This window comes from Podarcis muralis, chromosome 17 (genome assembly GCF_964188315.1).
Source record: "Podarcis muralis chromosome 17, rPodMur119.hap1.1, whole genome shotgun sequence".
NCBI lineage: Eukaryota > Metazoa > Chordata > Lepidosauria > Squamata > Lacertidae > Podarcis > Podarcis muralis.
Genome location: NC_135671.1, coordinates 4,263,122 through 4,279,579, shown reverse-complemented (window position 1 = coordinate 4,279,579; position 16,458 = coordinate 4,263,122). Strand labels below are relative to the sequence as shown.

At 44.1% G+C, this 16,458-nt stretch overlaps 1 protein-coding gene across 2 annotated transcripts; it reads right to left on the bottom strand.

The window, feature by feature from the left end:
• Nucleotides 1–6,058: 6,058 nt before the first annotated feature.
• LOC114588008 (olfactory receptor 2A5-like) lies at nucleotides 6,059–14,101 on the bottom strand. Of its 2 annotated transcripts, XM_077921310.1 has the most exons (2): nucleotides 14,091–14,101; nucleotides 6,059–6,983 (listed from the first exon to the last, which is right to left on the bottom strand). In XM_077921310.1, the coding sequence occupies exons 1-2, from the start codon at nucleotides 14,099–14,101 to the stop codon at nucleotides 6,059–6,061; spliced, it is 936 nt and encodes a 311-aa protein (XP_077777436.1). The 2 variants fall into 2 exon arrangements, with proteins under 2 accessions (XP_077777436.1, XP_028568756.2); XM_028712923.2 differs by lacking the exon at nucleotides 14,091–14,101 and having other exon boundaries at nucleotides 6,059–7,005.
• Nucleotides 14,102–16,458: the final 2,357 nt, after the last annotated feature.

The following is a 16,458-nucleotide window of genomic DNA, read 5'->3' as shown; positions in this document are numbered from 1 at the left end:
AGAAGAAGAAGAAGAAGAAGAAGAAGAAGAAGAAGAAACAACGGCAATAATAATTCTATTGTTGTGCATACCCCAGTCTCTAGTCTCTGGGGCTTCCAGTACTTACCCAGAGTTCAGTTTCCTTAGAATGAAGGTAAGTGGGAACTGTGGGAACTTTAGGAAATATTGTTTTATTTACACATATATACAAGCTGGACATAAGACAGTGGGACTCACAGCATTCACACTTCAGTAGATCTTGATTCCCAGTTAGGTTTCCAGGGACATCACTAAATCCATAGCTTTTCTTCTTCTGATTCTCCTGTATTTCAGTTTTTAAGAGGGAGGTGAAGCAGCACTTTCTTCTCTGACACCATGCATAAATTAATCTGTAGGTTTAGTAGCAATGGCTGCAAATTTGAACTACTTGAGAACCACTGCTCTTTCTGTATAGATAGAGAATTTATTATTGAAGTTTGTACTGTTTAGCCCTTCTCTGTATCCTTAGTTGTGGGTGCTATTGTGATATCTATTCAACTCTGAACACTCTAATACAGTGGACTAGAGACTCAGACACTGATCTGCAGTAATATGTTAATGAAATATGCCCTTTGGAGAAAGCGTTGAAGTACAAATAGCATTACCATTCCATATGGCTTCCGCTTTTGTCTCCTTTTGGATGCTGTCTCCTAATCAGAGTTATGGACATTGGGACATCTAATACCATGGAAAGATTTGGTCCAGAGATGTTCTTCATAGCAGAAGTTCCCATACTGTGGTCTGCAAGCTTCATTCAAGTGGTCTGTGAAGAACCATTTGAATTATATAAAAGTCCATGAATTCAGATTGTAATACAATAGAATACAACGTAAGAAATAATACAATTAAATAGCATGCAGCATCTAGCACTGGTCTCATTGCAACTGCTTCAACCGGCAGAAAACAAAATCATCAAGATCCTCAGCAACTTTCAAATGGTCTGTGGAAGGGAGAGCATATGGGAACCACTGTTTTATAGGTTATTTCTACTTTCTATCAATGATTAATGTGTGCGGGTGGGGGGGGAATATTTGGTAAAAAGAGAGAGAACAAATATCTGGCATGCATCTTTTAGATAAAATATTACATCTTTCAGAAGAGTTACTGTTCAATTCTATACTCAAAAGTAAGTCGCACTAAGTTCAAGGAAGTTCCTCTTAAACAGGGAAGTGAATATATGCTTGCAACCTAGCATATATACATGAAAATACATTTTGATCATGCTCTGTTAATATAGCTATTGTCAGTGCTTTTTCTGGGGGGACACAGGGGTGCACATACCGCTAAACATTTTGTGAATCTAAGTTTGGCCTCATTGAGGGGCGGTATCTCAATATGAGTAGGGGGAAAATGAGAGTACTCCTAAACATTTTTTTTTTGGGGGGGGGGGAGCCCTGGCTATTGTTATATAATAGCTATGTGTCTTTAGCACATAGATTTTGCTTATCTGTTGCCAGTTTTGGATTGTTTGATTGCTGCTTATTCAGTCTATAGTTAGTGATTCGAGTTGATCGCCACAATCACATGTTGGTTGAAAATCAGGACCTGTATGGTTTAGCAAATAAACAAATCACCGTTTTAGCAAAAAAGCAGTGTTAAAACTCACTCATCTGTTGATTTTCAGCATTGTTGTAAGGATTATTCAGTCTCCTCTGCATACACAATCTCTTACTCCCTCCAGAAAAAAATAAAGCATCACTAGGTGTGACACTGCCCACTTTTAAATCTTTGTTGATCTGGGGAGGTGCCGAAGCTCAAGTGGGAGAAGACATGATTTGTGTACAGAAGGATCCATGTTCTATTTCCACTTAAAAAGAACTCAATGAATATGCTGTTTCCAACTTGAACTCCCTTGACCATTGCAATGCTGGCTGGAGTGAATGGGAATTGTAGTCTAAAGCATTTGGAAGACAAGTTGGGGAAAGCTTTTGCAGATAATATGGGGCTAGAATATATCTTTTGTGAAACATTTTATATTTCAATGAATTTTCTGCTGTCTAGTCTAGGTAGGTAGGAAGAGCTTAAAAGGTAAAGGTAAAGGGACCTCTGACCATTAGGTCCAGTCGTGGATGACTCTGGGGTTGCGGCGCTCATCTCGCTTTATTGGCCGAGAGAGCCGGCGTACAGATTCTGGGTCATGTGGCCAGCATGACTAAGCCGGTTCTAGCGAATCAGAGCAGTGCACAGAAACGCCGTTTACCTTCCCACCGGAGCGGTACCTATTTATCTACTTGAACTGATGTGCTTTCAAACTGCTAGGTTGGCAGGAGCAGGGACTGAGCAACGGGAGCTCAGCCCGTCACGGGGATTCAAACCGCTGACCTTCTGATCGGCAAGTCCTAGACTCTGTGGTTTAACCCACAGTGCCACCTATGTCCAATGGGAATAGCTTAGCCCTTTCCTAATAGATTCCTTTAGCGTTCTCTACTGCTCTTTCCCTCTGGGTTGATTTTGAATGGAATATCAAGCGGTCTTTGAGCTATGGGAGAAAGATAAAGGGACCTCTGACCATTAGGTCCAGTTGTGGCCAACTATGGGGTTGCCGCGCTCAACTCGCTTTATTGGCCAAGGGAGCCAGCGTACAGCTTCCGGGTCATGTGGCCAGCATGACTAAGCCGCTTCTGGCAAACCAGAGCAGCGCACGGAAACGCCGTTTACCTTCCTGCTGGAGCGGTACCTATTTATCTACTTGCACTTTGACGTGCTTTCGAACTGCTGGGTTGGCAGGAGCAGGGACCGAGCAACGGGAGCTCACCCCGTCATGGGGATTCGAACTGCCGACCTTCTAATCAGCAAGTTCTAGGCTCTGTGGTTTCACTCACAGCGCCACCCGCATCCCATGGGAGAAAGGTAGAATCATAGAATTGTAGAATTGCATGGGACTATGGGGGCCATCTAGTCCAACCCTCTCAATGCAGGAATATTTGCCCAACATGGGGTTTGAACTCACGGCTCTGAAATTAAGAGTTTGCCGTCAGAACCACAGTTCAGTCCTGAGCTACTGTATATACTGTTACAAAAGTGGGGTGCCTCCCGCACTCTCTGCCAAACGGTGGCAAGAATTCATGGGGTTCCAGACACTCACCCAGGGTCTGTGTTCCTCTGGAGAACTGAGACACAGCGGAGACTGTCGTAGCTTTAAAAAATATGGTTTATTCACCTATTTACACATTTGGTCTGGATGGAGGGAGTACAGATCTTTCAGCATGGTCATTTCAAGAGGGACTTTTCCCTCACAGCAGTGAAGCCCTGGAGTCAAAGGCATCTCTCTCAGGCCAGCCTTCAGCCAGCCTGCCCAAGATGGATCCCAGTCTCTCTTCCTCCTTTTTCATGACAGAACCCCTTGCTACCAGACTCCCTTTTCCTGTCACCTCAAACACACAGTTATCTTGGCAACCTTCCAACACCCCTCCCCCCCAGTCTCTGTTCACACCTTAGGACTGTTAGGATACTGCCAGGGAGACAAAGTCCATCATGATCCCACGTCGATTCCGGACGATCCATCGATCTCCCGTAGATACAGTATCAGTCAATTAGTGACACGAGCTTCAGAAATAGCTTGCCACATTCCAGAGCTGGTGCACGCTCTATCAGCAGAGTTCGCACAGCGAAAGATGCACTCAGGAGAGCATATTTACAACTTTATTCAGCGTTGGTCAGAACAAAGAAAAAACATGACTGCCTGTCTGCAAGTCCGAGACACACAGAGAGAAACGAAAGCAAATACAAAAGCATAAACTTCCTGTGAACAGGAAATACGCAGGCTGTGACACAACAACCTGCTCCCTTTTAAGGTGGAACGGAAATATCCTAACAAGGACAGGGAGGGGAAGGACAATTCCCTTGCATTGCCAATGGTCCTTAATTGTTTCTTAATGGCCCTAGCTTGGCCAGGTCATTTTGCATAGGCTAATCCAGGAATTCCCCTACAGCTTATATTTCCTCCATCACTCCCCAAATAATCAAAATCCTACTATTTATTAATTTCTAGGGTTTAGGGGGTCCCCCCAATCTATAGCAATACTATTATTTTAATAATTGAGTGACTGAGGATCCAGCTGTGGGAGTAAATCTCATTAAATTCAGTATACCTTACCTCTGAATAGACACGTATAGGATTGCTCTGTTACTACAAGGTTCTACAACTGTATTTCAGTTTTCACCAGTAACAAACTGCCCTTAAACATGTTCACTCTGAAGTATATCTCACTGAGTTTAATTGAACTGAAAACATCTCAGTAGCAAAACATGCAATCTTTGTGTTAATGAAAGAAAGTAGGCTGCACGAATCTTCCAGCTGGGGAGATACACTATTTGGAGTTTTTGGAACTGGAAGCCAGCAATGACCCTGGCTCTTAAATCTACATTTCTTCCAAGAGTGAAAAATGGTGGGCTTACCTGAGAGAGAATAAAGTCTGTAAAGTGTTTCTAAGTCCCTCCTAGGAGAATGAGGTCTTAGGTAGGGTGTTAAAGATATGTTTAATATGCATAAAATGTAATGTTTGTATGTGCTGTGCTTGAAAAGATTTTGCAAAGAGAAGGTTGCATTAGACATGGATGTTTCACTCTGACAAATGTGGCAGGAGAGGTTGAATATTTCCATCCCATTCTTTAGGCTAATTGATGAGTCATCCCGGAAACCCAAGCTGCAGATCTGTCACAGCAGAAAGTGTTGTCCTGAGTTGCAGGCACATATACCGTATTTTTTGCTCTATAAGACACACCTTTTCCCTCCTAAAAAGTAAGGGGAAATGTGTGTGCGTCTTATGGAGCGAATGCAGGCTGCGCAGCTATCCCAGAAGCCAGAACAGCAAGAGGGATCACTGCTTTCACTGCACAGCGATCCCTCTTGCTGTTCTGGCTTCTGAGATTCAGAATATTTTTTTCTTGTTTTCCTCCTCCAGAAACTAGGTGCGTCTTGTGGTCTGGTGCGTCTTATAGAGCGAAAAATACAGTACATTATGATTGGGAGAAGGTGTGCGTAAATGATAAGGTCAGAAAGAGGTGAAAGGTGCACTGTCTCGCTAACTATTCACAAAACCAAAAACTAATAACACAGACATCCTGGCATTACTAAGACAATTAAAGAGTAGTATGGTAAAAATAAAATAAAATTGATGTGCCAGATGCAGAGTTGGTACATATAAGCACATGTGGTGGGGCTGCTCAAAGGTGACTAAATTTTGGAATAAGTTGTTCACTGATATCACTTTGATAACTAAACATACTGTGACTCCACTTTTCCACCTGGTTCTTTTGAATCTGTATATGGAAGCAGAAGAGGATTTGAAAAGCAAACAATTTAACTCCCATCATTTAACAACAGCCCAGGACTCCATTGCCAAATCCTGGAAGACCTGTGATCTTAACAATTTGGATTGCTAGTACTGCAGGCTTTGGCAAATTGCCCTCCTTGAAAAGATTTCTCATAAACTAAAAGTATCTAATGAACAGTGACTGAGTAATCCCCCCCCCCAATATGGCATAATTTTATTTGTTAAATGAATATTGAGGTGCACAGTCCTTCAGTGTCACCAGCATATGCTAACATCTGACAAATTTAAGACTTTATAGAACCTTTATTCCCAATAGTGATGGAACTCACAGGTGGATAATACTTTTGTTTTTATATATCTTTATGATTTCTAAAGGGAATTTTTGTATGAGTTAATACTTTACCATCCCTTTTAAGCTATGTTGTATCTTTGTACTTTTGTCTTTCCAGGGTGTGACATGTGTTTTTTTTTTTGTTTATTATTATTATTATTATTATTATTATTATTATTATTATTCCCCCTTTTAGCTAGGTTTAAACAAATTCACTAAAATCTTGATTATTATTATTTTTAATGTTGCAGTGCAGTCCAGAGAGATATAATGAAACCTCTTGGTGCAAGATTTTCTTTAATTCCTTGACAACCGTAGCAGAAATAACATTATGGCAAAGTACATCTACTTTTGTAGCAACTTATATTTGTTACAATAGCATACAACAGCATGAACTTAAAGAAAGTAGCCCACTCTGGAATCAGTTTCTCAATCAACAAAGCTTGTGCTGTGACAGAATTTTGACCAAGGCCGCTTTCATGTCTTTGTTCCTCAGGCTGTATATCATGGGATTGAACATGGGGGTGAATATGCTATAGAAGAGAGAGACTATTTTGTCCAAATCTGCGGAGTGACTAGACTCTGGCCTCATGTACATAAATATGGCGCTGCCATAGAAAAGCACCACCACTGATATGTGAGAGACACAAGTAGAGAATGCTTTGTGCTGGCCTTGGCCAGATTGGATTTTCAAGACGGAAGCCAGGATGCGGGTGTAAGTCATCAAGATAAAGGAGATGGGGATAAGCAAGGTGAAAACGCATCCCACCGAAGTGACCTTTTCAACAATCTTGGTATCGGCACAGGCCAACTTCAGCAATGCTGGCATTTCGCAGAAAAAGTGATCAATCAGATTGGGACCACAGAATGGCAACCGCCAGGTGAGGACTGTGTGTGCCACTGGCAATAAAAGGCCACTCATCCAGGTTGCCACGGCTAGCTTCATGCATACTCTCTTGTTCATGAGGAACGTGTAGTGCAGTGGGTGGCATATTGCCACATACCTGTCATACGCCATCACTGCCAGGAGGATGCACTCAGTAATAGCCAGGGTCAGAAAAATGTGCATCTGAACGGCACAGCCAGGCAAGGAGATGGTTTGTCTTGGGCTCTGGAGGTTCACCAACATCTGGGGGACTGTGCTGGATGTATAGCAGATGTCCACAAAGGCAAGGTGGCTCAGGAAGAAGTACATGGGCGTGTGGAGTCGGGGGTCCAGCCAGATGAGCATCAGTATCATTGAGTTGCCCACCAGAGTGATGGTGTAGGTCACAGAAAAAAGCCCAAACAACAAAAGACGGATCTTCAGGCTCTTAGAGAGACCAAGCAGAAGGAATTCAGCCACAAATGTTTGGTTCCTCATAGCAGCTTCCTAGTCTCATTTCCTATACAAAAGAAAGAGATGAAACCTGTCACCTGGGCTTGTGTGTCTGAAGTGGAGAATGTTACTCACTCTCAGTCCTATAAACATGAAATGGGTTAATATCTGAGATAACTCCTGTTCTGTCTTAGTTTGGATTAAATTAACTTACAAAATATCATTTATCTCTACATTTTCCATTATCTTTCCCCCTTGATAATAGAGTTGGGACAGTTCCCCCCCCCCCAGCAATGTTTCTTTGTACGGGGTGGTGGCATCCTTGATGACTGGGAGAGGGCAAATTTCTTTCTGGCCTGTGGAGAGTCTCACCATGGCAATAAGCATCTAGGTAGGCTTTTCTTGAAGGGACACGAGTGGAGCTGTGGGTTAAACCACAGAGCCTAGGACTTGCCGATCAGAAGGTCGGCAATTCGAATCCCTGTGATGGGGTGAGCTCCCGTTGCTCGGTCCCTGCTCCTGCCAACCTAGCAGTTCAAAAGCACAAAGTGCAAGTAGCTAAATAGGTACCGCTCCAGCGAGAAGGTAAACGGCGTTTTCGTGCGCTTCTCTGGTTCACCGGAAGTGGCTTAGTCATGCTGGCCACATGACCCGGAAGCTGTACGCCGGCTCCCTCAGCCAGTAAAGCAAGATGAGTGCCGCAACCCCAGAGTCGGTCATGATTAGACCTAATGGTCAGGAGTCCCTTTATCTTTACCTTTAGGGTTTTCTTAATCACATTTTAAAATGACAAGGTTTTCTCATGATGCCCTTACAGTCTCATTTCTGAACAAAAAGAATAGCATGATGCTTGCATTTAAATGAAGGGAATGAAAAGTATTGGTCATACTTATCATCAATAGACAATAGCCCTCCCCCATGGGTGCATGAACATGTTAAGGAGGTGGTAGAGTCATACCTTTAACCCTGCGTGAGATGCTGTATGTCTGGTCTTGGAGCTTGATGCATCAGGTGAAGTGTCTGCAGAAGGGAGCCTACATGGGTAGAATTAGCTCCATGCTATTTGGAGCGCTGCATTATCAGAGTTCCCAACTGCATGGAAGATACACACTTAGGCTTCCCTTTGCATACATCATTCTGAACATATGGGGCAAGTGGAACATGTTAGTTCAGGGATGGCACCAGCAGGCACTTCTTCACTTCTTCCAGCACATGTAATAATGTAAATGCGGAGGAGATCATCTAATGAAGAGGGATCATACCTGTAAGAGATCTTTTACTCTATTGTAAACATACACAAGGTATAGGATGCAGTACAAGTTGCAATACCCAAGGAGGATTGGCTTGTTCACCTGTAATGACAAAAATATAATCCACTGTTATCACTGTTTACACCTTGTGCTTTCAAGAGCAGGTGATGCTGGAAATTAATTTGAACTGGGCTTCAAAGCAATGCAGCCCCACATCCTGGCTCTCATTTCTGGAATGAGAGAGGTAGACATGGTTGATAGTTATCCAGAGCTGGATGGAAAAGCAGGCTTCCCAATCACACAGAAAGAGGTCTGACATGTAAAATGGTATGTGTGTAGGCTTTGTTCAGACACTGAACCCTTTTGGGGGCGGGGAGGAATTAAAACATTCATTATTTTGAGAATATAATTGTTATATTCTCACTATAGAGCATGAAGGACAAATGTAGAAGCCTTTTAAGAACCTACCTTTTCTTGGCAACTTTATTGATACCATCATAAGAACTGCTCTGAAGGACTAGGCTATGTACGTGTCTGACCTCACTTTCTGTTCCCAACATAAGACGGATACTATCAGGTTCTCAAAAGCAATGCAGAGTGATGCCCAGCCCTGTCTGTTCCCAACACTGCTTCCATAGAAGAAGTCCATTTAGGTATAATGGCTCATAGATATTGATAGGACTGTCTACCATGAATTTGTCTATTTGCTTAAAAGCAGTCTTACCCAACTTGGTGCCCTTCAGATGTTTTGGATTACAAACTCCGTAGCCCCAACTAGCATGGGTAACGGTCAGGGCTGATGAGAGTTGGAGTCCAGCAACATTTGGAGCACTCCAGTTTGGTGAAAGCTGGTTTAATGTTGTCTACATCAGCTGCCGTCATCACCACATCCCATGGCAGTAAATTAAGTCAATTATCTATTTTGTAAAGAAATGTGCTCTTGTGTCTGCCTTAAACCTGTTGCAAATCAGCTTATGACTTAGACCTTTTTAAAAGCTAAAGGTAAAGGACCCCTGACAGTTAAGTCCAGTCACGAACGACTCTGGGGTTGTGGCGCTTATCTCGCTTTACTGGCCGAGGGAGCCGACGTTTGTCCGCCGACAGTTTTTCCGGGTCATGTGGCCAGCATGACTAAGCCGTTTCTGGTGAAACCAGAGCAGCGCATGGAAACGGCGTTTACTTTCCTGCCGGAGCGGTACCTATTTATCTACATGCACTGGTGTGCTTTCAAACTGCTAGGTTGGCAGGAGCTGGGACCGAACAACGGGAGCTCACCCCATCGCAGTGATCCGAACCGTCGACCTTCCAATCGGCAAGCCCAAGGCTCAGTGGTTTACACCACAGTGCCACCCACGTCCGTGCCTTTTAAATTGCTATTATTTCAGATGCAGAATGGCAAACACAATTTATTAGTTTTCTGTGGTTCATTAACATTATATATTAAAGCAAAACCATCAAAAATATTTTTTTAAGTGTACACTCCATTCAGGAGTACACTGGGGAAAGTTATAAGCACAGCCAGAAAAGAAATGAAAACACTGAAGGAAGTAGTTGGCTTGGAAAGTGCAGTATCTAAAATTACCATTGATACACCCACATGGAAACAGCGAAACAGCGAAACAAAATCTGTGGTCCCAAGCGGAGCACATTTTCCCCAGTTTCCCCCAAATTTAGCAAATTATTCCTGCATCAGGTAAACTCAAATTTATAGAGGGAGAGCATCAAGATGTGCAGTGTTTGAGGGTAATGTCATGCAAACTATGTTTTTGTGCAGTAAACTCTGATATGGACAAACCCCAAGTATAAGACAGGGATTTTAAAATACACTGTTATGCACAGATACTTATGAATGGGTCTCACTGGACACAGTGGGACTTGCTTTCCAGTAACTGTGTATATAGTTGCATGGCATGCAACAAAGAGGAATAGACAACTTTTTTTACTAAAGCTCTCTGCATTAACTCTACTGTGTTGATGAAAAACAACCCTGTTGGTAAGCAGGATATAAATATCATGAACAGAAAATAGTATAAACAAAACTCTGCAGTATCACATGAAATGCATGAGCATACGCAGAGAATGATTATATCACTCTGCTGTGGAAGTTATAATGCTCATGATGTTAGGGTCACAGTGCATGTGAGACCACCCTGAATGTGGGAAAAAGCTAAAGCCATTATAGAATCAATTTTAGAATTAGCTGTTCAGAAACATTTCGTGAAACTTGGAGCAAAGGTCATAGAATCATAGAGTTGGAATAGACCACAAGGGCCATCAAGTCCAAGCCCCTGCCAAGCAGGTCAAATGGGGACAAATGTTTATTAGTCTAAAACTATTTAAATGCATACAATTAGACATTCTTATACAAAATTCTAACATATATAACACAGTGTTGCATTGATCTCCTGTTCTTGCTATTTTTGATCCTTAAGTTTTCCCTGTTGCTGCCGTAGTCTAACATGTCACCGGTAATTTTTGTGGGATATACTTTATGTATAAAGCTTACACGTAATATTTGAGATGTATTAAATGACAAAAGAGGCAGAGAGAGAATAACGAGAGAGAAAAGGAAATCGCATCCCACCAAAATGTTTCCTCTTGCCTTTCTGGTTTGCAGTAACAGCCCAACAGCAAATTGCTTGTGTTTAATAGTTTCCTGGCCCATTCCCTTTGAAAAAAAGGAAAGAACCTCTGCACAAGGGGACAATCAGAAGCGGAGAAGCAATGGGGGGGGGATGGAAGTGCCCAGCCTTTTCCCTGCCCATCATTCCTCCACTTCAATTCACTCCTAATAACCCGCCCCCCAGCCTTATGGAGGGATTTGGAGATGGGGAAGTGGAGACAGCGTTGGCTGGTTCGCAAGAGTCCTTTGGTCCCACTTCCTCTTCCTGTCTGCATTTCATGAAATCAGGCAGCCTGTGTTTGGTCCTAGACAGTGTGTTTTTTTTTCTGGGGGGACGCAGGGGTACATATACCCCTAAACATTTTGTGAGTCTAAGTTTGGCCTCATTGAGGGGCAGTATTTCAATGAGAGTGGGACACGGGTGGCGCTGTGGGTTAAACCACAGAGCCTAGGACTTGCCGATCAGAAGGTCGGCGCTTCGAATCCCGCGACAGGGTGAGCTCCCATTGCTCGGTCCCTGCTCCTGCCAACCTAGCAGTTCGAAAGCACCTCAAAGTGCAAGTAGATAAATAGGTACCGCTCCGGCGGGAAGGTAAACGGCTTTTCCGTGCGCTGTTCTGGTTCGCCAGATGCGGCTTCGTCATGCTGGCCACATGACCCGGAAGCTGTATGCCGGCTCCCTCGGCCAATAAAGTGAGATGAGCGCCACAACCCCAGAGTCAGCCACAACTGGACCTAATGGTCAGGGGTCCCTTTACCTTTACCTATTTCAATGAGAGTACCCCTAAACATTTTTTTTAGGGAAAAAAGCACTGGTCCTAGGAAAGTTGTTTACCTGGATATGTCAGACATGTGATGCTAGGGTGGCACCACTCCAGGGTGAGAGACATCATCTGAGATGCAGCTCTTATCAGGTCAGTTTAGCTCACAGGATGTTCCAGGAAATGAAGTAGAAGATGCTATATACACCCATTCCTTATTGAACCTGTTTATTTGAAACAGAAATAGCTTTTTGCTATAAAATTCCTCAGAGGTCTTGTCCCAAACTCCCTTTTAAAGTATTTTTGAACTGAGTACCAAATCCCACGATATGTATGTTCCCTAGTGCAATATTGTTTTTCTGAGTATTAAGGAGGTAATCATATAGGGAGGAGTATCACAGAATTGTAGATTTGGAAGGGATCCCAGGATCCACCCCACCCCTGCAGTGAAGGCATCTCAACACACGGTCCCCCATCTGATTTGAAACCATACTGGACCTTGCGTGGCTTTGCAAATGTGCTAGCCATTTTATTGCTGCACTGTTAGGAGGTCCATGATGTCATCTGGACACTTAACAAGCTCAGAAAATTTTGGGATGGTCAGCGTTGGTTCTCCTTGTAGTCTTCTGTTCCTTGAGCTTTTAACAAATGATTTGGTCAAAGCTTCCAATCTTTATTGCTGCAAGAAATGAGCAAGATTTTGGGTTTGGTCAAGTGATTATTCAACACAGGGTTTCTAGAAGAATAGTCCAAAGCTAGTTAAATGAAACATGGGTTATTGTTTTAAAGTGGGTTTCCGGTAGGAAAACTAGATATTATAATATAATAAATTATTCTAAGAGAACATATTATGTTTAATGCTGTTTTTATTATCTGTTCTTGTTTTTTGGAATACCGTGTCCAATTCTGGGCACCACAATTTAAGAAGGATGTTGACAGGCTGGAACGTGTGGAGAGGAGGGAAACCAAGATGGTCAAGGGTCTGGAAATTAAGCCTTACGAGGAGCACTTGAAGCAGCTGGGTATGTTTACCCTGGAAAAGAGGAGACTGAGAGGAGATAGGATAGCCATCTTCAAATATTTCAAGGGTTGTCACATGGAAGAGGGAGCAAGCTTGTTTTTTCCTGCTCTGGAGGGTAGGACTCAAACCAATGGCTTCAAGCAACATGAAAGGAGACTTCCTGAGGGTAAGAGCTGTTCAACAGTGGAACGGTCTCCTTCAGAAGGGTGTGGACTCTCCTTCCTTGGAGGTTTGTAATCAGAGGTTGGATGGCCATCTGTCCTGGATGCTGAAATATACTTGGAGTCGAGAGTGGATTTCATGCTCTTTATTCAGCTCATAGTGGTGAGGAGGAATCAAAGTTCCCCCACAATATCTGCTTTATATACATTATTTACACAATGGGCTGCACGTGATTGGTTAATTCCGGGATTCTCCTGTAGGCCAATCAGGTTGTGGATTCACATCCACCTGGAGCTGGATTGGGTGGCTCCTGCAAACCAATCATACTGCTGCATTTTGGATCCTATTGTTCTAGGACCAATCAGACTGCTGCATTTTGGATCCTATTCAACTCAGTACATAACAGATGCTTTAGCTGAGATTCCTGCATTGCAGGGGGTTGGACTAGATGATGAAGAAGAAGAGTTTGGATTTGATACCCCGCTTTATCACTACCCTAAGGAGTCTCAAAGCAGCTAACATTCTCCTTTCCCTTCCTCCCCAACAACAAACACTCTGTGAGGTGAGTGAGGCTGAGAGACTTCAGAGAAGTATGACTGGCCCAAGGTCACCCAGCAGCTGCATGTGGAGGAGTGGAGACGCGAACCCGGTTCACCAGATTACGAGTCCACCGCTCTTAACCACTACACCACACCACCTTGGGTCCCTTCCAACTCTACGATTCTATGATTCACACCCTTTGTCTCAACGTGATCCCAATAATAAAAACACAAATACAAAAACACAACCTTAATTCTTACTCAATCTGCTCCTTTTTCTTCTTTTGCCAATTAATTTTTATTGAGTTTCAATTATTTATTTTTAACAATGTAACTTCAAATTTAATACAAATTTAAATGAATTTTTATAAGTTGACTTCCCACCCTTCCTCCCTTGTCCTTCAATTCCCCCCCTTTCTTGCTGCATTATATAATCTGCTCCTTTTCAATACATTTGCAATTAGCCTTAACATGCCAACCCCTTTCTCCATCAAAAGCCAAGATAAACTGGGTGCATACACATTCAGGGGCCCATGGAACTTTTGTAGCAACATGGGCTGGCCAAAGACAGGACAACACTGGGCGGATGTTGGGGTAAACCCTGGGGAAGGCAACAGTGACCTTGGATGATTGTTGCCTGATTGGGGGGGGGGGGAGATTGGTGCTGAGGATCCTGGGGAGGGATTTCTTTCAATATCCTCCCACGCCCTGTCAGTCATGGCATGCCCTTCAACATTCCTCTGACGAAAATAGAGACATTTCTCACTTCCTACCAACTGACCATCCTTGACCCCCCCCCCATTTTGTCCCCTTCCTGCAGAGCATTTCCACCACCACCGCACCAACAGGACACAGCACACACACCCTCCGCCATCCTGAGAAAACCATTTAATCCTGATTTTATTTCATGGTAGATTTACAAAAAGAAAAACACACGCCAATAAACAATTTTTAGAAAGGGGCAAAATTAGACATGGACATGTCAGGAGGTCCTACACACGAGGAGGCATCCAACATTTGGTTATGGGCCCAGAGGATCGGGACCACAGAGGACAGCAGGCTCAGTGCCAGCAGAAAGGTCCGGGAGCTGTTTTTGTCCTGGTTGGAGTCTCCTGGAACTGGCGCAGCGGAAGCGTACTGGGCCCATAACCAATTGTCAGGAGCATCCTACATGCGAGTAGGAACCTGGCAGAGACACATGCCCAGTTGGCATGTTATCTCCCTTCTAGTCGGTCGTTTGAAAGACTCAAAGTCTTTCTCCAGCCCGAACATCACAGCTACTGATGCCTCAGAGACATCAGCACACTTCAGGAACAGCAGAGTATGGGCAGTCAGCGTGACAGACTCAGTAGAGCAGCTTTTTTGGCTAAACTACGTTTATTTACATATGCACACTTGGAGCACAGCAACTCAGCTCTTTCCTCTTCAGCTTCAAACAGCAAAGAGAAAGAATACAGGACAAAAAGTCCTACATCAGGGAAATACAGTAATACAAACATTCTGTCTCCGTCACTGCCCACAATGTGGAATGAAAACATACACTGTCATGTGCTAAAAACAATCCCATGACTGCAAGCACAGGAAAAGAATCCTAACAGGACACACACAAAAATCAAGACTCTTTGCGCTCTGCTCCCCCACCCCCAGGGTGGCCCTGCCAGGGGAGGCTGCAAGGGAGGCTGGCAAGTCCAATTTGTGGATTCAAACCTGCCTACAATTTGGCCAATCACAGGCAGGCTGAGGGGCGGGCCATTCCTAGAGGGTGGGTCCAATTCAGCCAGTAGCCTTTGCTTGGGTCCGCTCCGCAGGAATATAAAAGGCCTGCTTCCGTCCTTGTCAGCCTCTTCATGGAAAAGGAAAGAGAAAGGCAGACATAAATTCAATTATGATAGAGACTCGCTTGACCGTAAATCTCTGCAACCGAGTGTTAGTGTACATATATAAAATGGGGAAGTGTGGGTGAAATGGGCTGCAGTCACTCAAGAATGACTGCTCCCCGCTTAAAACGGGGGGTGCCCTTTGCGTGGATGCGTGCAGCCCCTAGATCTGGAGCGGCTCCATCAGCATAGGCTTGGCTTTGCCTTCCCTCAGGTGGGATACCTGGAGGTCTCCGCCTACCTCAGTCAGTTGTCCAATCCCACCTGGGGGAAGCGTTGCCAAGGAGACCAGGCCAGGTAGGGGAGGGACTACCTGCCCACACAATAGAGGGAGGATCTTACCTGGGAATCCGCACTTGGCTCCAGAACTTCTCCCACCCTACCCACCCTCAGTTAATGTCTTATTTTGCAGGTTAACTTTTCTTCACAGGTTTTGCAGGTTAACTTTTCTTCACAGGTATGCGGGCGCTGCTACGTTAAGGTCGCTGTTAAAGGGCCGGAAAGGAATTTCCCTGCATTGGCAGGTTTTGCCTTTCCCGTAGCAAAACGTCACAACTTTGGCGGTATCAGGCCTTGGGTGGAATCCTTTAGTCCATCTTCCTCTTTGCGGCGGCGATACCAGGGTTCCCCGTTAAAGGGGTTTTCTGAAGGGAGGCTTTGACCGTATGCCGAAAGGTCGTCATTGCTCTCCCCTGTGGCGGCGGCGGCGTAACGGGGGCGGCTATCTCTGCTTGAACATATGTTCTCCAGAGCCGGCCCATCCCCCCCCCCACACACACACTGGATAACCCTGATGCTCCCTAGGTCCCCAGCTGGGGACTGGGGAGGGAGAACGCCCAATGCCTGAGCCAAGGTCTACCCACATTTGAAATTTAATAAAGTTGTGGCCAATTTAATCCCATAGCACGTTGTCTTGAGTTGTTATTCCACATGATGGGGGGACTGCGCGGGATCTGGGGACTCCGCCTGTCCACGCAAATAGTTTCTCAATATTATGAGGCAATGGCTGAAGAAGGACAAACGTGTAGGAGAAACAGACGATATTCAACTGATTCCTAAACAGGGGCAAAACCAGAGTTGGTTAGGGGTGCTATATTTTCCAGACATAGCCGGTATTCAGTCCCTTAAGAAGCTTCCGGGTGGAAATCACTTAAATGTCCTGGAAAATCTGGATGTATGGCAGCCCATGTTGGTAGTGCAGATTTTTGCGATTTTAAATTTTTTAAAAGCTCAAAAACTCAATTTTTTTTGTTGAGTTTCCACACAAAAAAGCTCAACAACC